The 26,203-nt window shown below is 42.4% G+C and overlaps 1 protein-coding gene across 2 annotated transcripts in view; it reads left to right on the top strand.

The window, feature by feature from the left end:
• STK32B (serine/threonine kinase 32B) overlaps window positions 1-26,203 on the top strand; it is a 342,731-nt gene that overhangs the window by 206,217 nt on the left and 110,311 nt on the right. For both annotated transcript variants that reach the window (XM_019928052.3, XM_019928051.3), the window contains exon 4: window positions 12,487-12,660. In XM_019928052.3, the coding sequence (XP_019783611.1) occupies window positions 12,487-12,660 (174 nt within the window). The remainder of the gene's footprint in view (window positions 1-12,486; window positions 12,661-26,203) is intronic.

Genomic DNA, 26,203 nt, shown 5'->3' with positions numbered 1-26,203 from the left:
AGTTTTACTTCCTTTCTAATCTAGTTACCTTTATTTCTTTTTCTTTCCTAATTGTCCTGACTAGAGCTTCCAGGACAACATTCAGTTGCAGTGGTGAGAGCTGATCGTTGTCATATTCCTGATCTTAAGGAGAAAGCGTTCAGTCTTTCCCTATTAAGCCTGATTTGACTGTGTTTTTTTCATAAATGACCCTAATCAGGTTGAGGAATTTCCCTTTTCTTCCTAGTTTGTTGACTGTTTTTATCATGAAAGGGCACTAAATATTGTCAAATTCTTCTTCTGCAGCTATTGACCTGATCATGTAGGTTTTGTCTTTTACTCCATTCATATGGTATTAACATTGATTTTTGTATATTAAGCCAACATTACAATTCTACCATAATTGTTATATATATAAAAACTTGTTATGTGTGTATATATATGTATATACCTATACATACATATATAAGAAGATATATTATAATTTATAATGTTATATATATAATGATATATATGTAACAAGATATATATGTGTGTCTGTGTGTATCTATCTATCTATCTATCTATCTGCCTGAATGACTGACTCTTTATCATTTTAAAATATGCTTCTTTGTCTCTAGAAACAGTTTTTATCTTAAAGTTTATTTTGTCTGATATGGTATAGTCATTACAGCTATCTTTTGATTACTGTTTGTATGTTTATTTTACTTTAAGCCTAATTATTTCTTTGAATCTAAAATGTGTCTCTTGTAAATAGCATATAATTGGATCATTTTTTAAAAACAATACAATCTCTGCAATTTAATTGTATTGTTCAGAGTGTTTACATTAATGTAATTTTCGATAAGGTGGTATTTTACATGTACCACTTTCCTATTTTTTTCTATATGTCTTATGTTTTTTCCCTTCTATTCCTCCACTACTGCTGTCCTTTGTGTAAAACAAATATTTTCTGGCATACTCTTTTAATTTCCTTGTTTCTTTTAACATATCTTTGAGTTATTTTCTTACTTGTTGCCCTGAGGATAACAATTAATATTTTAAGTTAAAACAATCTCATTTGGATGTCGGTGTGTGTGTGTGTGTGTTGGCAAGTTTTATTTTGATATAATTTCAAAATTACAAAAATTGCAAAAATATTACCAAGATATTTATATGCTTTAAACATATCCCCAGTTGTTAACATTATGCCCCATTTTTATTCCATGTGTTTTTTGAGAACTGAAGTTCTTGATTTTAATCAAATCCAATTTATCAATGCATTCTTTTTATCAGTGCTTTTAATATCCTGTTTAGAAGTCTCTTTCTATCCTAAAGTCATGAAGATCTTCTCCCATGTTTTTTTCTAGAAGTTTCAGTTTACATTACACATTGAGATCTACAATCCATCTTAAATTGATAGATGTGTATGATATGTGGTCTTTGTCAGAATTCATTTTTCTCCACATAGATATACAACTGATGCAGAAACATTTACTGAAAAACTTTCCATTTGCCACTGGTTAAAATGTCCCTCTTCCTTTTAAAAAATAAATCAAGTGTATGATGTTAAGTAAGCTACACTCTCAAGGTGCCTGTTTGGACCTTAGTAAAATAGGTATAATTGTGTATTTCTCTGTAGTTACTGTAAGGATTATAAGAGTAAGGATGTGATACACTTTTATCACTCAGTATGTTTAACATCAGGATGTTAGCTTTATTCATTTAGCCACTCATTCTTATAACCAGCTCCCCCTAAGGCCTCCTATGTGCTACCCACTGTGCTAGTTGCTTAGTTCACTTTACGTAATCCCACATAGAGAGGGACATGATTTCTGTTGTTTACTTACATATCCAAAGCACCTAGACCAGTGTCCAACATATGGTTGATGCTCAATACATGCTTGTTTAATAAATTATCTTGTGCATGTGAGCACAAGAAGAAATATGTAAATAGCCTCATTGCAGCATCACTTGTAACAAGGGAAAAGTAAAAACAATTGTGCTGAAATTTATCTCTCAGTAAGAAATAGATAAACTTTATAAATATAAAATATATACATGGTAATATGATATAGTATACTATATTAAAATGATTCAAATAATGTGCTATAAATGGGTCAATCATCATAGTTTCCAAATACATGAAACAAAATTTGATAGTGCTGAAAGGAGACATAGAAAAACCCACAATTATAGTTGGGGACTTCTTAGCAATTGATGGAACTTCTAGACAATAAGTCAGCAAAGATGTAAAAGAATGAACACCACCATAACCAAGAGTACCTAACTGACATTTACAGAACATTTCACCAAATAACACAGAAAGTACTTTTTTTTTTCAAGTTTCCATGGAATAGTCACAAAGATTTACCTGGCTCCTGGTTCATAAAACAAAACTCAATGTCTATTTAGGTCTTCTGCCCATTTTTGGATTGGGTTGTTTGTTTTTTTGTTATTGAGCTGCATGAGCTGCTTGTAAATTTTTGAGATTAAGCCTTTGTCAGTTGCTTCATTTGCAAATATTTTCTCCCATTCTGAGGGTTGTCTTTTGGTCTTGTTTATGGTTTCCTTTGCTGTGCAAAAGCTTTTAAGTTTCATTAGGTTCCATTTGTTTATTTTTGTTTTTATTTTCGTTTCTCTAGGAGATGGGTCAAAAAGGATCTTAGAGGAAAACATAGGCAGAACACTCTATGACATAAATCACAGCAAGATCATTTTTGACCCACCTCCATACTGTTTTGATTACTGTAGCTTTGTAGTATAGTCTGAAGTCAGGGAGCCTGATTCCTCCAGCTTCATTTTGCTTTCTCAAGATTGCTTTGGGGGATTTCCCTGGTGGTGCAGTGGTTAAGAATCCACCTGCCAATGCAGGGGACACGGTTTTGAGCCCTACTCCAGGAAAATCCCACATGCCACGGAATAGCTAAGCCCATGTGCCACAACTGCTGACCCTGCACTCTACAGAGCCCATGAGCTACAACTGCTGAGCTCATGTGGCACAACTACTGAAGCCCACGCACTTAGAGCCCGTGATCCGCAACAAGAGAAGCCACCACAATGAGAAGCCCGTGCACTGCAACAAAGAGTAGCCCCTGCTCCCCGCAACTAGAGAAACCCCGCACGCAGTGACGAAGACCCAACACAGCCAAAAATAAATAAATAAATGTATTAAAAAAAAAAAAAGATTGCTTTGGCTATTCGAGGTCTTTTGTGTCTCCATACAAATTTTAAGATTTTTTGATCTAGTTCTGTGAGAAATGCCATTGGTAATTTGATAGGGATTGTACTGAATCTGTAAATTACCTTGGGTAGAATAGTCATTTTAACAATATTGATTCTTCCAATCCAAGAACATGGTATATCTTTCCAACTGTTTGTGTTGTCTTCAATTTCTTTCATCAGCGTCTTATAGTTTTTGGAGTACAGGTCTTTTGTCTCCTTAGTTAAATTTATTCCTAGTTATTTTGTTCTTCTTGATGTGATGGTAAATGGGGTTGTTTCTTTAATTTCTCTTTCTGATCTTTCTTTGTTAGTGTATAGAAATGCAACAGATTTCTGTGTATTAATTTTGTATCCTGCAACTTTACCAAATTCATTGGTGAGCTCCAATAGTTTTCTGGTAGCATCTTTAGGATTCTCTATGTATAGTATCATGTCATCTGCAGACAGTGACAGTTTTACTTCTTCTTTTCCAATTTGGATTCATTTCTTTTTTTTTTCTCTGATTGCTGTGGCTAAGACTTCCAAAACTATGTTGAATAAAAATGACAAAAGTGGAAATCCTTGTCTTGTTCTTGATCTTAGAGGAAATCCTTTCAGCTTTTCACCATTGAGTATGATGTTAGCTGTAGGTTTGTCATATATCTTTATTATGTTGAGATATGTTCCCTCTATGCCCACTGTCTGGAGAGTTTCTATCATAAATGGGTATTGAATTTTGTCAAAAGGTTTTTCTGCCTCTATTGAGATGAACAAATGGTTTTTATTCTTCAATATGTTGATGTGGTGTATCACACTGATGGATTTGCAGACAACCCACAGAATGGGAGAAAATATTTGCAAACAATGCGACCAACAAGGGATTAGTCTCCAAAATTTACAACCAGCTCATGTGGCTCAATATCCAAAAACAAAGCAACCCAATCAAAAAATTGGCAGAAAACCTGAACAGACATTTTTCCAAAGAAGATATACAGATGGCCAAGGGGCACATGAAAAGATGCTCAACATCGCTAATTATTAGAGAAATGCAAATCAAAACTACAATGAGATATCACCTCATACCAGTCAGAATGGCCATCATTAAAAAGTCTACAAAAAATAAATGCTGAAGAGGGTGTGGAGAAAAGGGAACCCTCCTACATTGTTGATGGGAATGTAAACTGATACAGCCACTATGGAGAATAATAAGGAGGTTCCTCAAAAACTAAAAATAGAGCTACCATATTATCCAGCAATCCCACTCCTGAGCATATATATAGAGAAAAACATGGTTCAAAAGGATACATGCACTCCAGTATTCATTGCAGCACTGTTTACAATAGCCAAGACATGGAAGCAACCTAAATGTCCACCAAGATGTGGTACATACATACAATGGAATATTACTCAGCCATTAAAAAGAATGAAATAATGCCATTTGCAGCAGCATGGATGGACCTGGATATTATCATACTAAGTGAAGTAAGTCAGAAAAAGGCAAATATCATATGATATCACTTATATGAGGAATCTAAAAAAATATGATGATAATACAAGTGACCTTATTTACAAAAGAAAAACAGACTCACAGACTTAGAGGATGAATTTATGGTTACCGGGGTGAAGGTGGAAGGATAGATTGGCAGTTTGGGGTTGACATGTACACACTGCTATATTTAAAACAGATAACCAACAAAGACCTACTGTATAAATAAATAATTTTTTAAAAGACAGTGCAGTGAAAGAAAACCAGACCAGTATCTCTCATGAATATTGGAATGTGCATAGGAAACACTCCACAAGTGTGAGTTACCATTATTTGCTTCCTATTTCTTACTCCATGCCTCCTCTTTGTAAAGAATGCAAATTATACATTTCTTTTGGAATTTAGCCCAAGGGGAGATGTTTGGCTCCATCTCATTCAATCAGACAGTGAGAGTGGGTTGTCTGTTATGCATTGCCTTTGTTGCTCTGTCCTGTGAAGGAGGTTGAACCATGCTCACAATCAGTTTGTCCATGGGAACAAAACATTCGCCTCTCCCTTGTTCCACATTTTTCCTCTCCATCGCATCCATCAGTCTTACTTCGTTAGACACCGCAAAACTTTTAGAAGTAAGCAGAAGCGAGCACAGATTTAATCTATAAATTAAACCATTAAGCCACAAGAACAGTGTCCTGCACTGACACAAAGAGATGACACTTGAGGGTCTGCAAATCCCACTGTGTAGCTGGCAGGTGGGGAGGGCCGTGGACTTGCGTCTTGCCTTTGCATCATCCCACAATTTCTCCTGCCCTAAACTACCTTGGCCCGGGGAGCTGGATGGCATTTGAGAGTCTCCCCTTCACGACACTTGGCTAACAGGCAGCAGATGGAAACTAACCAGTAATCTCCTGGGACAGAGACAGGGCCAGAATCAGCCTAACGTGAGAACAGTGAGGGCTAGCGTGTTTGAATGGCTTGATGACTTTTGTGGTTGAAGTCAAATTAAAAATTTTTAAAACAGCTTATTACTGTGCATGTTATTAAAGGCATACGTATCAAGCACAGTTCAGGTTTGATAAGCTCCTTTTTATTTGTCTGACATGAGCTAACGTAAGGCCCAGCATCCCATTATTGGATTTCTTAGTCTAGAGGGTATTTCTAGCTCCTCTCTTGCTGGATATTAATTCTCTGAGAATCGCTGGAAGTGAGCATGGTGGGTGAGCTCCCCTCTCTATCTGCTCCCCCTCGAAGATCAAATTGGACAGAAAATGGTCTTAGGAGATGCTCGGCTCCTCGTCCCTGTGGGTGGACAGATTAAGGACAGAGGAGATGAATGTTGGAGACACATGGCTTGTCCTGCTGCCAGGGCTTCCAGAATGACCATCCCACGGAGTCCTCTCTGGGAAGTTGACTCCTTTTGCCTCAGGAAAAGTAGAGAAAGGCATTTGTTTCCAGTGGTCAAGTGGCATTGCGCTGCTGGAAGACAAGGTTTAGGATTTCCTGCAGAAGGTCCCTTTCCTTTCCATGCCTCCCCAGCCATTAATAACACACGGTTGGTTGAAGAGACCAGGTACTGGGCAAGGCGAGATGAAGTGAGAGGGAGCGCTGGAGATGCTCTAACTGGGCATTCTTTGTCATGGGGCCATCCTGTTCATTGTAGGATGTTTAGCAGCATCCTTGGCCTCTAATCACTAGATGCCAGTAGCATCCCTTCCAGTGTGACAACCAAAAATGTCTCCGGATGTCATCAGATGTCCCCACTGGAACCCTGGTTGGAAACCACTGCTCTAAACTGGCAAGGGGATGATGGATAAGAGTAGAGAGGTGGGATTAGGGAGCATTGTGAGGGAGCAGGTAGGGATGAGAGAGTGACAACAATGAGTGTCTTTGGGACTGTTAAGTCCATGGCCAAGGGCAAAAAATGGAAATGAAGCAATGGATCATCAGGGAGCACTTGTCCTGGCACAGGACATCAAACTCCAGACCCCTTGTGATTATTACAAACTCAGGTGACCTATTGGGGCAACTCCTCCCACTGAATCCCAGCTTCTGGCACAGGGCTGGATGCATAGTAGAAGCCTACTGGGTGTTTGTTGGTGTGTGCATGAGCTCATATTTGTGAAGTAGTCCCTGGGGCCATTCACCAGCATCTCTTTTATTAAGAAAGCTCACCTGTGAGCATGACGCCCAGACCACTTTGCTGTTGCCCCATGTAGCACTGCTTTAACGGAATTGGACTTGGATGCATTCAGTCTATCTTGAGGAACATCATACAAAAATCCCGTTAAACTTGCAACTCTGTTCAGAGCTATTTTAGATAGCTCACTGATCACCACGTTACAAAATGTCGTCTTTATAAGAATCCAGTGGGAGAGATTTCTCTCTGGCTTCTGCACCAGCAATAAACAATGAAACATAAAAATAAACAATTGATTTGTTTTTTCACTTTGACCCTTGAATCATGAAGCTGGTCATGATTCTCACTTGCTCTGGTTGCTGGGAAGGTTAGAAATGCATTGATGGCCTACTTCAGGCAAGCAGGCAAGTTCTTTGGGCATTTTTGCCTGCAACCATTTTCTTGTATTCCTTTATTATTCTTTGACTTGGTCTGTGGCTTACTTATTTTTAATTGTACTTTGTTATATGTATTTTGCAAGTCACTTTTAGTCCGTTTTGGAATAAGGTAGGAAATTAATACATTTTTTTAAAAACCCAAAGTATGTTGGATTCTTCATGTTGGCGTATGTCAATGTCCAGGCCAGGACTGATGCCATCCCAGCTCCTGACCTTCTTTGATCTTGCATATTGAGCCTAATTATCCAGATTTCTCCATGGTCAGCATTACTGCAATCAAGTGCAGGTTTTTCATTTGTGATCTCCATCATTTCCATGACAATATGCAACGGCATCATGAGAACATAATTATAATTCCAGTCCAATAAGAAGCAAAAGAGGCAATGGCACAGAGCTGTGGAACGGCACAAAACTACAGAGAGATCAATGCAAGGTCATTCTCTGTTCTCTGATAATAACATTGAGTCTCCTGGAGAATGTAGGGTCCATGGCCCAGGGTGACGATGGATCTGCAATGAGAAAAATCCATAATCTGAGTTATTGCCTAAATTATCACTATCTTTGCATTTGGGATTTTCTCTTTAGAATTCATTCTGGTCTGCAAGTTTCTCCCCTGAAAATTCATGTTGCTCCTCCAAAAAGTTCTGATGGAATACTGAATGAGATTCCCTTTGACAGTTTAGCTGTGGATTGAGGGTGCAAGAACTCACTGGTCATTAACACAGCGTTTCAATAGTCCATCAACTATTAGAATACAAACTGAGCGTCTGTAGGAGCGTATTACAGCCGATTCCTGTCGTTTCTTTCTGAGCATCTAAACCCTTATCTCCAGTAGCAAATACGTGGAAAGATGCATCAGATGACTCTTTCAATTCCAAGTGACAGAAACACAGTGTTAAGTAGCTTAAATCAAAAAGTACAGTCATTGCCCATGTAAATAGGAAGTTCAGGGACAGATCGCTCTTCCGCCCAGGCTGGAGCCCTCACCTCCAGCAGGGCCTCTCTCTGTTTTCAGCCCTTCAGCCCTGCTTGACTCTCTGCAGCTTCACTCTACAGATGGGTCTTATCTTCATTTTGGGCCACAGGATCTAGACAGCCTCAGTTACAGCTTCTAGCTGAGCACACCTAGAGCAAGGTCCTCATCCACACACTGACCCCAGGAGCACTCTGAGGGGGCCTGATGAACCAACACCAGTGGCCAGAGGATGCGCGTAAACTTTCTAGTCACGTTGTCATCTTTTGTTGAGAGGGGGGAGCAGGAGTCATCAGACGGCTGCAGCAGGTGTGCCTTAAGTGAGGGGGGAGAGTCGCAGGTGAATCGTAAGTGGGGGAATGGAGGGCGTTTTGACACCAGACTTGTTACAAGCAGATGATGTCTCTTGTACACTTCTTTTTTTTTTTTTTTTTTTAAAGAAGATGTTGGGGGTAAGAGTTTATTAATTAATTAATTTATTTTTGCTGTGTTGGGTCTTCGTTTCTGTGCGAGGGCTTTCTCTAGTTGAGGCGAGCGGGGGCCGCTCTTCATCGCGGTGCGCGGGCCTTTCACTATGGCGGCCTCTCTTGTTGCGGAGCACAGGCTCCAGACGCGCAGGCTCAGTAGTTGTGGCTCATGGGCCCAGTTGCTCCGCGGCATGTGGGATCCTCCCAGACCAGGGCTCGAACCTGTGTCCCCTGCATTGGCAGGCAGATTTGCAACCACTGCGCCACCAGGGAAGCCCCACTCTTCTTGAACATAGACAAAACAAAATCACTTCATCATACAAAGCCAGTATTACCATGATACCAAAACAGGGTCAGGACAAAGGTAGGAAAATATAGGCCAGTGTCACTTGGAACGTTTGATGCAAAAATCCTAAATGAATAAACCTGAACCCAGTAAAAAAAAATATATATATATATATATATGTGTATATATATATATACACACATATATATAGTATATGTTATATATAACATACTTATATATATTTATTATACATTATTATATTATATATATTATATGTTATAAATTAAAATATATATTATAAATATATACTTATATATTTATTTATTATTATATATGTTATATATAATACACAGATACACATATATATGTATATAGATATACATATATATATATGTGTGTTTATCAAGTAAGGTTTAGACTAGAAATGCAAAGACAGTTTAATGTAAAAAAAATAAAATAAAACCTTTGAACCCATCCGATAAAAATTCTTAGCAGTCTAGAAAGCAACTTTCTTAACTGGATAAATGATATCCATCAAATATCTACAGCAAACAATTTACTTAATGGAGAAACAGTTTACTAAATTCCAGAACAAGATAAAAATGCCCAGCATCACCTCTTATAATCAATGTTTTACTGGAGGTCCTGGGTAGTAAAATAAAACAAGAAAAAGTAAACAGCATAAGGATCGCAAGAGTATAAACATGGGAGTTTTTTGTAGAATACGTAATCATCTTCATATAATAAGTGGAAAAAATATATGAAAGGTATTAGAACTAATAACTAAGAAGTCAGCCAAGCTGCTAGATTTAAGATAAACATTAGCAATTCCGGAGTGTATTTTCCCCTAGCAATGACCATTTAGTGCACCTTACTTTAAAAGATTATCTTCACAATAGCAATAAAATTTATTTTAAAATATCAGAATACTCTGCTCAGTGTTATGTGGCAGCCTGGATGGGAAGGGAGTCTGCGGGAGAATGGGTACATGTACATGTATGGCTGAGTCGCTTTGCTGTGCGCCTGAAACTATCACAACGTTGTTAATCAGCTATGCTCCAATATAGAATAAAAAGTTAAAGTCATAAAAAAATGCATACATGCCAGGCCCTTAAGTAGAAAATTATAAAACTTTATTGACAAACATAAAAAGAAGACCAGAATAAATAGATATTTCATGTTCATGGAAAGGTTGGAAAGTTCCAGCATCGTAAAAATGCTAATTCTCTTTAATTTGTAAATTAAACATAATTCCAACAAAAGTCAGAGGTTTTCAAGAAACCAGATACATTTATTTTAAAATTCCCATGAAAGAGAAAAGGTTAATACAGATGGCTATGACCATGCTGAAAGACAGATTGAAGCGTGGCTTTTACAGAGTTAGCTAAAGAGGCCCGTGGTTACCTGCTCCATGCTCCAGTGTGTCAAGAGCATCTTTGTTTGATTCTCTCCATCCTCGCATGGGCCCAGATAGTCCACCCAGAAAAAGTAGTGTCTGGAAAAGGCCAGTGCCTCCAGGCTGGGAGCCTACCTTGGGCAAGGTTCCTGGGCAAGTTTTATTTTTTAACCTCTTCTCGAGCATCCAACTCCTGCAGTGCATCAATTGAAGCAGTGATCACGCACCACACAGCTCATACTTGTCCTGAACCAAATATAAAGTCCAGCTGGTGCCCTCCAGGCGGCCCTGGACACCCCCACAAGCCCCTGGACCACCTCTTTCCTGCCTGGGCAGGCAGCCACTGCTCCAGCCCTGAAGTGAGCCTGAAAGAGAATGGAAGAGGCTGGTCTGCATCATCACCCTTGGGTTGTCAGTGGCTAAGATGCTGAAACTGGGGGTATGGGAGGTGCTGTCCCCAAGACCCTACAGAGTCCTGGACTCCCAGCACCAGAAGGTTCATGCTGTCCTTCTGTCTGGGTCACAGTCCCTGTGCGTCCCAGACCCAGGGTACCCTTCATCTGCAAAGACCTTTCCACCCACCTCAGTTGCTGGAGAGCTGACTTCCTCCCTCCACATGCCCACTGCACCCCAGAGAGATTTCTAGAGCCCCTGTCCCCCTGCATGACCACTGACTGTTGACTTAGCCCTTCTCTCCTAGGGGACTGTGTGCCCCTTCAGAGTGAGGACAATTACTTTGTCCCAGTGTCCCCAGCACACCACCCAATGCCTGTCACAGGACAGGTACTCTGTAAACATCTGGTAAATTTACAGTTAGGGGTCACAATATATCACCCCCCTCGTCCTTGCTTTGATCCCGACCCGTATAAACAGCAGGTGAGACATACAAGGAGAACTGTGACGCTCGGGCAGCCATTTCTTCTGTCTCTGGATCCCAGTCTCTGTAGTACAGGGTGGGTGGGGCTAGATGGCATTTAAGGTTCCTTCCACCCCTGGAATCCCTCATCCCGTAAGCACATGGTCTGTCACCTCTCCTGTGGCCGAGTCGGGCTCCCTCCTCAGGGCTGCATGCCCAGGTCAGGGAAACACAGCAAGTACATGTTACAGCAGCATCTCAGCAGTGTGTGGTTGTAAGAGCTCGATGGGAGTGGGGGTTCTGAGTCTTATTTTCACGCTGACGGTGGCTCACTGAGGCCCTTCTTCCCTCTTCTGTCAAACGAGGGGAATGGCCTGGGTGGCCCAGGTCTAATAGTCGAGGATCTGAGACACAGATCTAAGCCTCCAAGACAACATCCTGTCATTCTGTGATGCCCTTATTACAGTTCATGGTTCTGTATGGAACGTGACAACATTTTATGACGTGATTCTAGTGTACAATTGTTTAACGCCGTTCTCAGGGTTTTTATGTTGGTGCTTCAGCCCTTAAAAGGCCTAAGTGCAACTTCTGTTGCTTTGGGGGAAAAATACACTCAAAATCTTAGTGGCTCAAAATACAACCATCTCATTATCTCACGTTCTGTAAGTTGACTGGGCTTATCAGGGCGGCTCTTCTGCTCCATGTGATGTCAGCTGGGACTGCAGCAGAGTATCCAAATTCCCAAGGTGGCTCCCTCTCACGGCTACTGGTTGGCGCTGGCTGTCACTGAGTGCTCAGCTGGGGCTCTTGAACAGAGCACCTTGGTTTTCCTTCTCGTGGCCTCTCCATAGGGCTTAGGCTCTGGCCGGGTTCTGAGAAGCAACGTGAGTAGAAACCGCCAGTTCCCTTAAAGCCTGGATGTGTCTTACCGGAGCATTACTGCCTTCAAGGGCTGCAGAAACAAGATCCTTGTAGGGAGCGGCATGTGTGGGGAGGACAGGGGAATCAGTGGAGAAGGGGCTGCAGCTTTGGAGACCAGCTACTTAAGTCCCGACAACATCTAATTAAAACATATACTAAAAACAAAGTAACCTGTTGGAGTCCAGTGTTGGTTCAAGTGCCGTTTGTCAGCCAGAGGACTGGTGCTCTGTCATAGAACACTGTAACTTGGGCAGCATCAGTGCCTCTCTCTGAGCCTCAGTTTGCTCTTCTGTAAAATGGGGGCATCGGTCTTGAGGGCATTGGAGTCATCTCCATCCCTAACTTTCTCTGCCCCTCGGTGCTCCTAGGTACTCCTTCCAGGACGAGGAGGACATGTTCATGGTGGTGGACCTGCTGCTGGGAGGGGATCTACGTTACCACCTGCAACAGAATGTACACTTCACAGAGGGGGCCGTGAAGCTCTACATCTGCGAGCTGGCCCTGGCCCTGGAGTATCTGCAGAGGTATCACATCATCCACAGGTAACCAGGCTGCTGGAGGGATGCTGGGGGGAGGGTGTGCTGGGAGGAGTCTGCAGCCATCGAGAGTATTTTCTCACTGACATTCTTGAGAAGTGGCAGCACATGGAGATCATAAAAAGCAGAACAGCTTTATTGCTTTTACCTTCTCTACCTACTCCCTTGTCACGTGCATCGAGGTGGAACACTCCCACTGCCTGTGTAACCTCCTCTCTTGGTACCCCACTGCTTAGAGACGTGGCTGGTGGTCGGCCTTTGCTTCTCCATTCTGGTGTGTCTTTGGGAGGCTGGAATGTTCTGTCCCTCTAGCGTCAGGTTAGAAGAGTCACAGTGGCATGAGATGGGAATGTGAGGGATTCTCCTCTATTCCTTTCCTTACTTTGAAATCAGTGCTGTGTATCATGGAGGATTTCTTCCTCTTGGGAAGCTTCAGTGCTGGCTCTGGGCTTTGGATATAAGCTCTGAGTTTCTGCTGCTTCCTCAGGGCCTTTGCTTCTCCCTGCCTGTGCACAGCACCACCACATCCAACCTGGTGAGCAAGGCAAGTTTGACTGCAGAGGCAGGAGGCCAGCGAGAGGCTTCAGAAAGCAATGGTTTGGGCTTCCCTGGTGGTGTAGTGGTTGAGAGTCCACCTGCCGATGCAGGGGACACGGGTTCGTGCCCCGGTCCAGGAGGATCTCACATGCCGCGGGGTGGCTGGGCCCGTGAGCCATGGCCGCTGAGCCTGCGCGTCCGGAGCCTGTGCTCCGCAACAGGAGAGGCCACAACAGTGAGAGGCCCGCGTACCGCAAAAAAAAAAAAAAAAAAAAAGAAAGAAAGAAAGCAATGGTTTCATTAATAAAGTCCTATCTCTGACCACAGAGGAGGGGGCCAGCGTGAGTAGCTCCAAATCTGTTCACCCATCGTCTTGCACTGTGCCTAGTGGGTCTTCTTCTAACTTATACAGTTTTGGAGGACTTGGGAAAGACAAGAACTTGAGCTTGAGAGTAAAGACGGTAGATGAAGCACACACACGTGCACACACACACGTGCACACACACACGTGCACACACACACGTGCACACACACACTTACAGTTTCTCCTTTCTAAACTCTCCATAAATTGACAGTAAGGAGGGTTTGAAAAATGGTAAATTCACAAGGATGGGGAAAACTAAAGAGGAGACTATAGCAAAACATGGTGGGGAGGGGGATTAGAAAGAAGATGGAGTAGTAAATGGCTTAGGACGCCAGAAACTGAAGTTTGAGTTGTCCCTGGGAAGAACCATGAATTGATAGGCACTAAAGAATCCCCCACAAGGCTCAGGAATGGGGAGTCATCAGTATAGATGGAAGGTGGAAGAAGGGGTAAAAGAGAGGCTAAAATGAGGTTCATTGTTTGAAAGCCTTTTAAGATGTACTGAGAACCCCCAATCTGCTTACCCATCCTGAATAACTGGATGGCTGTCCCTTCCTCTTCCAAGCAGAAGACTGAAGGTTTGTTCCCTCAGGAGAGTAAAATAGAGAGTGTCTGGACTGAAAGACATCAAGCCTCTTGAGTTGGGATATGGTACTGAAAATAGCACCACTACGTAGACACATCCATACCAGATGCTCAGATAACACACGCTCCCCACTTCCAGCTGGGCTCAGGCCTTCCTCCTCCTGAATGGACACCTGAATGATTTCAGTGGGGGTTTGGCTGAGCCAAGAGGAAAGAGATTTAGACATCGGAAGTTCCCCAAGACCCTTGGAGTGTAGTTCAGGGTCAGCAAGCCCTGCTCATTTGTTATAAGCTCCCAACTAAGTTAGTGACAACTAAAGATTATCAGACATCCAGAGAAATCTTCCAACATGGAGAGTGAGAGCCACGCGGTCAAATGGAAAAAGAAAAAAAGCTTGGAATAAACAGAGACTCTGCCAGGAGAAGACACTATCAAAAGAGCTATGATCAGTATTTTCAGCGGGATGAAAAGATTTTTGCAATCGTAAAATAAGAAGTACTATGTGTATTTAAAATTCAAAAGACAAACATCAGATCAGAGCTCTTATAAATTAAAAATATGAATGTAGAAATGAAAAATTCAAAAGATAAATGTGTTGGAAGATAAAGCTTGAAGATATTCTGTGCACAGTAGAATAAAAAGACAAAAAGAAAATATACGAAAATTAGAGGACCAGTACAATAAGTTCAGTATCAGAGAGAGAGAGAAGGAAGGAAGAGGGAGAGAGAGACAGAAAGGAAGGAAGGAAGGAAGGAAGGAAGGAAGGAAGGAAAGAAGGAAGGAAGGAAGGAAGGGAGGGAGGGAGGGAGGGAGGGAGGGAAGAAAGAAAAGTGAGAAAACAGAAACATAGGGGAAGAAATCATCAATGAAATAAAGAAAATCTCCTGGACCTGAAATATATGAATTTCCAGACTGAAGGGTCCATCAAGGATACAGTGACTAGAAACAGACATACATCAAAACAAACTTTGGATCCAATAAGCTTGCACTGTAGAACAATAGTTTGGGATTATCAAACACCAGAAGGCAGTGGAAACATGCTTATCAATCAGATGTGAGATGTATGTTTTTTCAACGTCTCAAAAAATATACCTTTTCTCAAGTAGCTATTAGAAAATGACATGGACTCCACTAAACTGAATGACTAAATCAAGGAGGAAGAAATGGACTACAGAAAGCTGGAGCTCCAGCAAAGAAGAGAGAGGCAAAGGAAATCTTCCGGATGATGGGTGGGTCAAGGATGTCAGCTGTGCCTGCGCTGTAGACCATGACCAGTTCTGATTGGAGTCGGATCAGAAGTCCCTGGGAGAGACTTCTTCAGGAAGAGCGAGCTGATAGAATTCCTAAGACATCTGGCTGCCTTGAGATATTTATTTATTTGGCAAAGAATCTGAAGTTGAATAAATGAGAAGTTCAGGGAAAAAACTCAGCAATAAATAGAAGATAATTTTTAACTCCAGGGAATGAAAGTGTTGGACAGGACATTGCATATCATACAATTTACTACATGAATCATCTCTGCGTAGCATGCTTAATCATAATCACCTAACCCCTAAAAATTGACCTAACCAAAAATACAATAATACCCCATTGGGGGAAGTGAGGAAATGGGAAGATGAGTGTGTCTTGTGGGGACACACGAAGGAAAGACTGCTACATACTCATCTTCCATAGTGGGAAGCCAGCAGATAGAGCCAGAAATTGAAAAGTCAAGGAGTCCTGTACATCAGTCATTTCAAGATAAGGAGTTAAATACCAAAATTATAGCCTGGGTGAGATAAATGGACGGAGAGGGAGAAATCAAGGAGAAAGTGATAGGGATTGTTGCTATATTGTAACAAAACTTTCAGCACAATTTGATTCTTGGAACTATTCCTCTGTATCATTTTGACACAAATAGTAACAAACGTAACAAAATGCAAATGAAGGCGAGGAAGGAGGGAGAGGAGAGGTAGAAAGAGGAGGAAGGGGGAAGGAGGAGGAAGTGTAGTAGTCCCAGTCGTAACAGTAGTAGTAGTAATAGTAGCAGCAGCAGCCCTGGTCGAACAGGAGTAAAGGGACTGTTCAGTGTGATGCAGAGTATTTACTGAGGTCCATTGTTCATTCACACAGTCATTGACTAGCTTTTGCCCGCAGGCATTCCGGCTGTGGAATCTGGGTTTATAAGCACTGTGCTATATTTGTTAAGGAAGGTCACCCTATACCAGAGTAGCCTCTGTGGGCTGGCTGGGCTTCTTTGAAGGCAATGAAAGGAGCGAGTTCTTTACCAACCTATTGTACAAGTGTCATTCACCCATTATCACAGTCCTTCCTCTGCTAGTGTGTAATAGATGATCTATTTGCCTACATCCCCCCACACACTGAGTCATGTGGACCTTGCTGAGACAGATGCCAACATCCCAGAGCAGAGCTGACGGTAGACCAGGCGGAATATGGAGCCGTCACATAAGAGCATGGTGGTTTGGAACCATTTCATTGTATTTCAACAAATGTTTTTATGTTGCTCTCTGTGGGGTCATCTGTCCTCAGATTCCAGATCTACCTGAGAGAAAAGGAGCTATCCAACAATGTAAGGAAATTTTTAACAATCCACTAAAAGTAAATGGAATTACCTTACCATTTCTAAACTTACAGACTTGACAGAAATTTGAGTCAGGGTTTTTTTCCCCCTCCCATATGGTAAATGGAATTACCTTACCATTTCTAAACTTACAGACTTGGCAGAAATTTGAGTCAGGGTTTTTTTCCCCCTCCCATATGGTTCAATAAATCTCTTTTTCATTGTGTATGTATGTACAGACTTGAAATTATGTGTGTCTGTACACATTGTGCATAGGGATATAAGATAATGTTGTGCAATGTTTTGTATTCATTCAGCAGCTGAATATGTAAGTCCCCTACTGCATATGTACAAGGCACTGTCAATACCATATTTTATACAGACTGATGAATGTTGCTTCTTTCCAAGTAGCCACACTTGCAAGTGGCAGAATCATTCCACAAATGCAAGCCTGAGTTGAATTGCCAAGAATTTCTATCTTCCATCTTGGTGGACTTGGACGTGTGACTTAGCTTTATGGACTTCCATTTCCTAATCTGTAAAATGGGCCTGATGACACCTACTTCACAAATTCCATGAGATGCAACTTCCATGAGAAAAAGTTCGTAAAGGATTTAACTGTGCCTGGGGCCTTTTAGGTGCCTCATTCCTCTTTCTTTCATCTGAGGGAATTGATTTTGAAACCAGGTGTTCATTTATACTTAGCGGTGACAGATCTCCATCCTTTGAGGATGATGTAGATCTGTAGAAAATAAAAGGTATTTCAGAGTATAACCCAGTGAGCTTGAAAGTGCATAAGCAGGAAAATACCATTGTGGGTTCAAAATAAATCATTGTCTTAAAACAATTAGAAGTTTTACTTTTTAGAGCACTTGAGTTGGCCCTTCGTTCTTTCAAAACACTCTGGGCCAAGAAGTGTGCCAGCCCCGGGAAGAAAATGATGGGTGGGACCCTTTGCCTGCACCTGCGCAGATTCCCTGGGTGGAGGAGACAACCACTCTAGGGGCCAAATTACTGCAGTCCGAGGGGGAGAGGGGACCCAGGACAGGACACCACACAGTGGCGGGCGGAACCTCTGAGGAGGGCACCCAGCCCAGACTGAGGTGGGGGGCAGAGCAGGGGACACAGAGGAGGCTGGCAAGGCTTCCTCTGGGACACGCAAATATGATTTGTGGGACAAATGGACATTAGCCCAGAGAAGAGGAACGCTGGAGGCACTGGGCAGACAGGCTCCTACTGAGAGGCCTGGGTGGGCAGAGCCTGAGCTGGTCAGCTCGGCAGGGAGCACTTCCTGAGGCTCCGGCTGGTGTCAGTCATTGATGGGTTGAAGCTTGGGAGTGATGTGGTCCAACTGGTAATCGAGAATGACGTTCACCGAAGGCACCTCCCCGGGGGTGCTCTTCAGCCAGAGCTGGTTACTGGACTAGCTACCCAGAAGGGCCAGGTCATGCAGAAGAGCAGATGGCTAACAACAGTGACAGTGAATCAAGTTCGTTAAGCTCCTGTGTGTCAGCACTACTTTAAACTATATATATATATATATATATATATATATATTTATATATATATATATATACACACACACACACACACATACACGCATGTGTTTGTTTACATATGTGTGTGCATATATATGCATATGTGTGTATATTCATATACATACAAATATCTCATTTAATTCTCACATCAATCAAATGGGCTAGGTACTAGGATTATCCTAATTTTTCAGAGCAATTGGGCGATTTGCACTCTGGCACACAGCTGGCAGGTCATGGAACCAGGTTTCAAACCAAGACACTCTGACCCCAGATCCCATGCTGATGAGCACATGCTATCCTGGCTTTCTGCATTGAACTGTTTCTAAAACCCTTATATGAGTGAGGGTGCTTGCACATCTGAACATAAAAATATGCATGGATGGATCTCATCGACTCCTCCCAAGCGCCCCTGAGGAAGGCTCTTCCAGCAGTGCCCATGAAGCAAGGGAGGATTCTGGTGGTGACGCCCCTAGGCTGAGGTCACCCCTGACTCACTGCCCGGCACAGAGGAAGTGCTCCATAACTACATATTGAATCAATGAAGAAATACTAAAGAAAGAAATGAAAGACACGCCTTACTTGAAATTACTTGAAAATACAAGTTCAAATTCAATAAGTCACTATCCAAATCTTGCAGTGCTTCCTGTAACTTTTCTGCCCAAATATCCCTTGATATCTGAGTCAGCCTTTTGAAAATTTCTGGTGGGGCCCAAAGTAGCCATGCACAAGCATGAAATTCCTTTGAAATCTCATGTTTGATGTTAAAAATTTCTCCAAGTTCCACCGCAATATGTAATCATAATTCTTTTGATACATAAAGTAGTGCTTTGAAGAACTACATTTCACCAGAAAAATAAAGGAAATGAACAATAAAGGCTTCTTGGAGTCTTCTTGGTCAGTGGCAGGTGCTGTTGCATTATCTATCAATTTGGGAGAAATGAGCAGATTTGAAGAGAGCTCATGGTTCAGGTGAGGTTCACGGCACCAGTAATTCTCTCCCTTGTCTTTTATTTTTAGATCCAATCCACTCATAAATATGAGCCCATAAACAGCAAGCTTGTTCACTGTTTTGAACAGAGCAGTGATCTAAATGCTAATCGAAGTGGGTTTGGGGCAACATTTTCAAATTCCTTTTGAAGAAAACTTTTCACCAGTGAGGTTACTTCTACCAAACTGTGGTCTGAAAATTCCTGAAAGTCCTAGGGCAGTGTCCTTTACTCCCTTAGGAAAATCTCTCGATGAAGTCTGATTATTTATATAGTGCATTTTATTTTGCTTCCAGCCCTGAACCTGCATCACATGAAAATTAACTCACAGTCTCAAAGGTTTGTAATCCCAGTGGTCCTTCACTTCATTAGACTCACAGGCTTCCTTTCCAGGGCAGAAATCTCATCAGATACATGAGAAGCATCTTCAGCTTCGCCTTGGAGTTGTTTTGTGTGTGTGTGTGTGGTCCGCGGGCCTCTCACTGTTGTGTGGCCTCTCCTGTTGCGGAGCACAGGCTCCAGATGCACAGGCTCAGCGGCCGTGGCTCACGGGCCCAGCCACTCCGCGGCATGTGGGATCTTCCCGGACCGGGGCACAAACCCGTGTCCCCTGCATCAGCAGGCGGACTGTCAACCACTATGCCACCAGGGAAGCCTCTGGAGTTGTTTATTGAAAGTATTCAGCCTTGAGAAGATATCTGCTTAATGAGTCAAATATTTGTGAAGCCCTCTCTATCATTAAAGCTAATTATAACTTTTATTGAGGGCTTCTTTATGGGCTTTGTCAGAAATCTTTTTCTTTTCCTTTTTATCTTTAGGAAAAATAATAGTTCAATCCTGGAACACTAGCAAGCACCTTTCTTTAAACTAGCATTATCTTTGAGATGAGCAAGCTTTTCAAAGCCACTTCTCAGTCCTACAAATTGTCTAGAAAATAAGTATACAAATGCTAAGTTATATAAAGTTTATCATTTTGTTACCGAGTTCAAGCGCATACTGCTCACCACACAACAGGCCAATAAATCAAGAGATGAGTTGTGGAGGCAAGGAAGAGTGACTTTATTAGGAAAACCAGCAGACGGAGAAGATGGTGGACTCGTGTCCCAAAGAACCATCTTGCCTGAGTTAGAATTCAGGCTTCTTTTACACTAAAAGGGGAGGGAATAAAGCCAAACATTGCCTGGTTCTGGTCAGCCTCTGGAGGGGATGTGTTCATTTTCTCCTTGCTGCTGTCATTCATAGGTGGGCCTGGTCAGGATGTTTCCTGTGAGCCAAACAAAGGTATTTTAGCTTAATGCCCGTTACCTGGGAGGCAGGGTTCCCAGAGATGGACCATTATGCATACTTTAACATCCCTTTAGTGAGTAACCTGTAGTAGAATATAAAGTTCTTCCCTATTACAATTTTTTGTCACTTTATTGAATAAAGTGAGAAAATAAAGAAGTAAAATTTTTTTTTTGCTATGGGTTTTGTTAGCGTTAAGTCCAGGCCTTATTTTTTAATAGAGAGTATGTGTACGTGTTATAAAGTTCAAAAGATTAAAAAGTGTGCAAGTGAAAAATAATTCTCCCATTATTTTGAGGATTTTCACTTATTTACAGCATATGCTTCAAACTTCCACTTTGAATTCACCATTCCTATTCCCTGTGGACAACTTAATTTAAAAATATTAACAGGTAAAAAGTAAATGAAGCATGTGCATATGCACGCACACACACGAGATTTTTGGCATTGTGTGTCTTTGGGTGCGAATAGTACGAGAAGGAGATTACTCACTGGGGCAGGGCTTGGAACTGAGCTTTGTTCATATTTATGTACAGTAAGAATTTAAATGCAGTGGATCATCCCCATATTTGAAACCTGGGATTGTTAGGTAACAAAATAGAAATCATTGTTTGTAAGATGCTGCACCCATGATGGAGATAAAAATTTGCTGAGCACTTTGCTTGTGCCAGGCTCTGTTTTAAGTACTTTGCAGGTATGATCTCACCTAATCCCAACACCAGCCAACAGAGGTGGGGCCCATTATCAGCCCCATTTTACAGGTGGGAACATTGAGTCTCATAGGGAATAAATAACTTGCCTGGGAGCAAACACTAAGTGGACGCCTCAAGTCACCAAGCTCTTACTGTCTCTATACTGATAATAATTGGCAGTCAAGGTCTCTCATCATATTTACACATAGAATCTTTCTATTACCCAGGCTTTTGTGAAGGAAAAATCATGTGACTGACTCTCAGGAAAAGATGATACCTTTTGTTGTTGTGTTCACATACAAATATAGCTCTATTTTTTGTAGCAGTATTCAACCTCCTCCGTCCCTGAAGCCCTTGGCATTGCCAGATGAGTTGCTCATTATCTTGTGGGGCAGCACCAGTTTTCAGCTTGGGTTGTACAAACTGATGGGGCTAGCGTTCCTGTCCTTACTTTGGAATGCTTGTGTGTTTATCATTTTTTTTTCTTTTGGTAAATAGACTCACTTCCTTATGCTTGTGCCTCCTGAACTCTGGAAAGAGAAACTGTCTTAATTCCCGATAATCTGGCAACATGGCCTACATGCATTTCCCAGGGAGCTGTGTGCAGAGTGAGGTGGGGTGTTGGTTTTCAGTGGCCGAAATCAGTTTATTGGAAAATCAAATGCCTCTAAGCTGTAGGGACAGGGATTGTGCCAAGGGGTGAAATATGACCAGGCTGCTAATCCTATGTCATCTTTGGCAAAGGCTTGTCCCTCATGTAATGGCAGTGGAAGTGAACAATTTCCTAACCTGTGGCTTCAGTGGCTTTGGCTGAGTCTTCGCAGTAGCCTGCTGTCTCTGGCTCCCAGTTTGGGTCCCATTTGATGACCAATGGAATTTGTAAACAAACAATCCCAACCTCTGACCACAGTGGTGGGACACAGGGAATGAGATTGTGAAGAGGAGAAACCAGACTTCGTACCTGACCGTAGAGGAGGGGTCAAGGGCATCTCCTGCATGTAGGCAGGGTCCTGGCCCACCGCTCCCATTGTAAGGAGTAGTGCTGAGAGTTCTGACATTGTGGTCCAGCCGCAGGAGACCTTAGTAAGTCCATTACGTCTCTGACTTGAGTCTGCTTCTCTGTTAACAAGAGGAGCGACCGCCAACAGAATGACGTGATGCAGGTGGAGTGTCAGGCACACATGAAGTATTCAGCAAGTGTAGCTCCTTGTTTTCGGGAGCAAAGAGCAGGAAAGCACAGTGGTGAAAAACCTGGATTCTGCTAAGATAGAGGAGGCTTCCATGCTGTAGGCTCAGGCACAGCATCTGATTGCTCTGAAGCTCTGGTTTATCACCTGTAGACAAAAATGGTGGTGGACAGAAAAATGTCCTCCCCACAAGATGTCCACATCCTAATTACTGAACCCTGTGAACATGTTATTTTCCATGGCAAAGGGGAATTAAGGGTGCCAGTGGATGAAGGTTGCTCATCTGCTGTCCCTGAGATGGGGAGATTGCCCTGGATTGTCCAGGTGGCCCAGTGGAATCACAAGGTTCTTTAAAAGTGGAAGAGCAGGCACACGAAGAGGTCAGAGGAATGCAGTGTGAGAAGGACTCAACCCTCAATACATTCTTTTCTGGCCTTGATGATGGGGAAAGGGGCCATGAGCGAGGAAAGGCAGGCGGCCTCTAGAAGCTGGGAAAAGGAAGGAAACAGATTCTCCCCAAGAGCCTCCAGAAGGAAAGCAGCCCTGCTGAAACCTTGACTTTGCATCAGACCTCTGACTGGCATACAAAATATAAGGTAATAAATTTTGTGATTTTAAGTCACTAAGTTTGTGGTCATTTGTTACAGCAGCTGCAGGAAACCAATACTCTACTACCCTGGGGTGTTGAAAGAACAAACTGAAATAATGGTGTTGCATGTTTAAATTTAGTACCTAGTAAGTGTTCAATAAATGTGATCTTCTGTGACAAAGGTTACTGGTGATGGTGATGATGGTGGTGATGATATTGATGATGATGATGGTGATGATGATGGTGTGTTGATGAAGGTCATGATGAAGATGAAGAAGATGATGATGATATTTGAGGACCTTACTCTTGCCCATCTCTCCAGCCTCATCTCTTGCATCCCCCTCCTCTGGTTCCGCCCATAGACCTTTGCAGTCCACTTGTCCCAGACTCTGCTTTTCTCCCAAGTTCATGCTGTCTTCCACCTCTGTTTTTCCTTTGCATGATGATCTCTCTTTAAGAAATGCTTTTACTTACCCTATCCACCTGTTTAGCTTACTCCCATCTGTCAGAACTCACAATGGAATTCTGAAGGCCACAGGGAAGGGTTTCTGCATATCAACACTGTTGATATTTTGGTCCAGATAATTCTTTGTGGTGGGAACTGTCCTGTGTACTGTATTTAGCTGCATCCCTGTCTTCTACCTGCTAAATGCCTAGAGCCCTACCTCTCCTTCCCCGCCAATTTATGACAATCAAAAATGTCCCCAGACATTGTCAAATGTGCCTTGGAAGACAACATCATCCCTGGATGAGAATTACTGCATTAGGGGTTATCATCCTTGAGCCCTGCCCTAAACCAACAGCTTTGCAAACACACGGCTTCCCTGAAGAATGCAACCCTATGGAAAACCTGAGTACCACTTTATTTATAGCTGGGCTTGGGCCCCAAACCTCAAAATAAGGCATTTCTAGGGGCAGAGCCGGACGCTGTGGAGCATCATCCCACTGAGCTAATTAGGACTCAGCACCTTCAAACCAGAGGCCAGGTGGCTGCATCTCCCTAGTGCCCAGGAGGATGCCTCAGAGATAGGTGGGCAATAGGGATGGTTGGATCCGCGGCAAGTGCTGAGCAGACTCACACCCCACATGGGCCCGGACCGGCCTCACCCCTGGACGGGAAGAGGTGGTCAGTCAGCGAAGAGGTCATCTGTAGGGCTTCACCTCTGACCACAAGGAAGAGAGAAACAAGAGGGAGTGAGCCCCACCCCTGCACTCACCTTTCAGCACACAGTGGCCCAGCACCTAAGAGAAGAGGCCCTAACCCATACCTGGAATCCAACCTCTCAGAATAATGGTCTGAGGAGAAGTGAGGAAAAGAGGGATATAAGGAATTGGTGTTGAGCATCTTCTACATCATCACATTCGTTTCCTGTGGCTGCCGCAGCAAAGTACGAAAAGCTTGGAGGCCTAAAGCAACAGAGATTTATTCTCTCCCGGTTCTGGAGGCTAGAAGTCCACACTCAAGGTGTCAGCAGGGTCAGGTTCTCTCTGAAGTCTCTAGGGGAGGATCCTTCCTTATCTGCTGATAGTTTCTTCTGATGGCTCCTGGCGTTCCTTGGCTTGTAGCAACATCACTCCAATCTCCGCCTCCATCTTCCTGTGACCTTTTCGTCCCTGCCCCTCCATGTCTCAAATCCCCCTCTCCTTTCCCTTTAAAGGACACCAGTACTAGGATTTAGGGCCCACCTTAAATCAGGATGAGCTCATCTCTAGATACTTAATTTCCTTATATCTTCAAAGACCCTATTCCCAAATAAGGTCACATTCACAGACATGGAGGGTTAGGATTTAGACATATTTTTTGGAGGACACAGTGTAACTCACTACGATCGTGTTCCAGCTCCAAGGTCACTCCTGTGTGAAGACTCCCGACTGCTCCAAGGAACTGGGTGGTTCCTCCTTTGGGCATCCTCTTCACACTTCAAGGAGAACTTCCCTCCACTTGTTTATTGTGTTCACCTCTAAAACTATATGCTCCTCCAGAGGATGCTTTCAGAATTATCTATCTCCTGGTTACCTATTTTAGGTCCTGGCACATAGTAAGTGTTTAATAAATGTTTATGCCTTACCAGCACTTTTTACAATAGCCAAGACATGGACACCACCTACATGTCCATCGACAGATGAATGGATAAAGTAGATGTAGCACGTATATACAATGGAATATTACTCAGCCATAAAAAAGAATGAAGTAATGCTATTTGCAGCAACATGGATGGACCTAGAGATTATCATACTAAGGGAAGTAAGCCAGACAGAGAAAGACAAATATATGGTGTCACTTATATGTGGAATCTAAAATATGACACAAATGAAATTATCTACAAAACAGAAACAGACTCACAGACCTAGAGAACAGACTTGTGGTTGCCAAGGGGAAGTGGGGGGCAGGGGAGGGTTGGATTGGGAGTTTGGGACGAGCAGATGCAAGTTATTATATATAGAATGGATAAACAACAAGGTCGTACTGTATAGTACAGGGAACTATATTCAATATCCTATGGTTAACCGTAATGGAAAATAATTTTCAAAAAAGAAAAAAAGTAAATGTTTATGCCTTAAATGAATGATTGAGGCCTAAGAAATAGAAAGGATTTGTCCAGGTAGTGAGACATTTCTGCCCTGGCAGGCTGTGAAGTAAACCAAATCTCAGGATCACATTCATTCAGTTTGTAAGTGTTTAGCTGGCACTTACTGTGTGCCAGACAGCACAGCAGAAACCCTGATACATAAATACTTGGTCCCTTTCTTCAAAACCCAAAATCTTCTTAAGTATGCATTGAGCACCTACTGTGTGCCTACCACTGGGCTCACAGTCAGCCTAGGGAGACAGACATGTCATGGCCATCTCAGCTGGGGTGGGAAATGCTTGGTTCAAGCACATTCAAAGTGCTACAGAACACAGAGGAGCCAGGATAAAATTTGGCTTCAAGGATCATTCAGGCTTTGGGGAGGTGATGGCATCTAAGTTGGATTTTACTTTCGGGGGAGAAGGGAGTGCTTCCTAAGACAAAGCATTCTAGAAAAATAATTTCTGCGCAGTCTGAATATGTATTTGCTGGTGGCAATAGAAATTGTTACAACCCTTTTGAAAAGATATTTGGCAATAAGAATCAAGTACTTTTAAAAATATTTATACACTTTGACCCACTGATTTCACATCTTGGAATATATTATAAGGCTCCAGTCTGGCCTGCCTAAAAAGTTCTAAGTGTGAGGATCTTTA

Source organism: Tursiops truncatus, chromosome 5 (assembly GCF_011762595.2).
Source record: "Tursiops truncatus isolate mTurTru1 chromosome 5, mTurTru1.mat.Y, whole genome shotgun sequence".
NCBI lineage: Eukaryota > Metazoa > Chordata > Mammalia > Artiodactyla > Delphinidae > Tursiops > Tursiops truncatus.
Note: the sequence above shows the minus strand (reverse complement) of the source record. Positions and strands in the feature narration are given on the sequence as shown.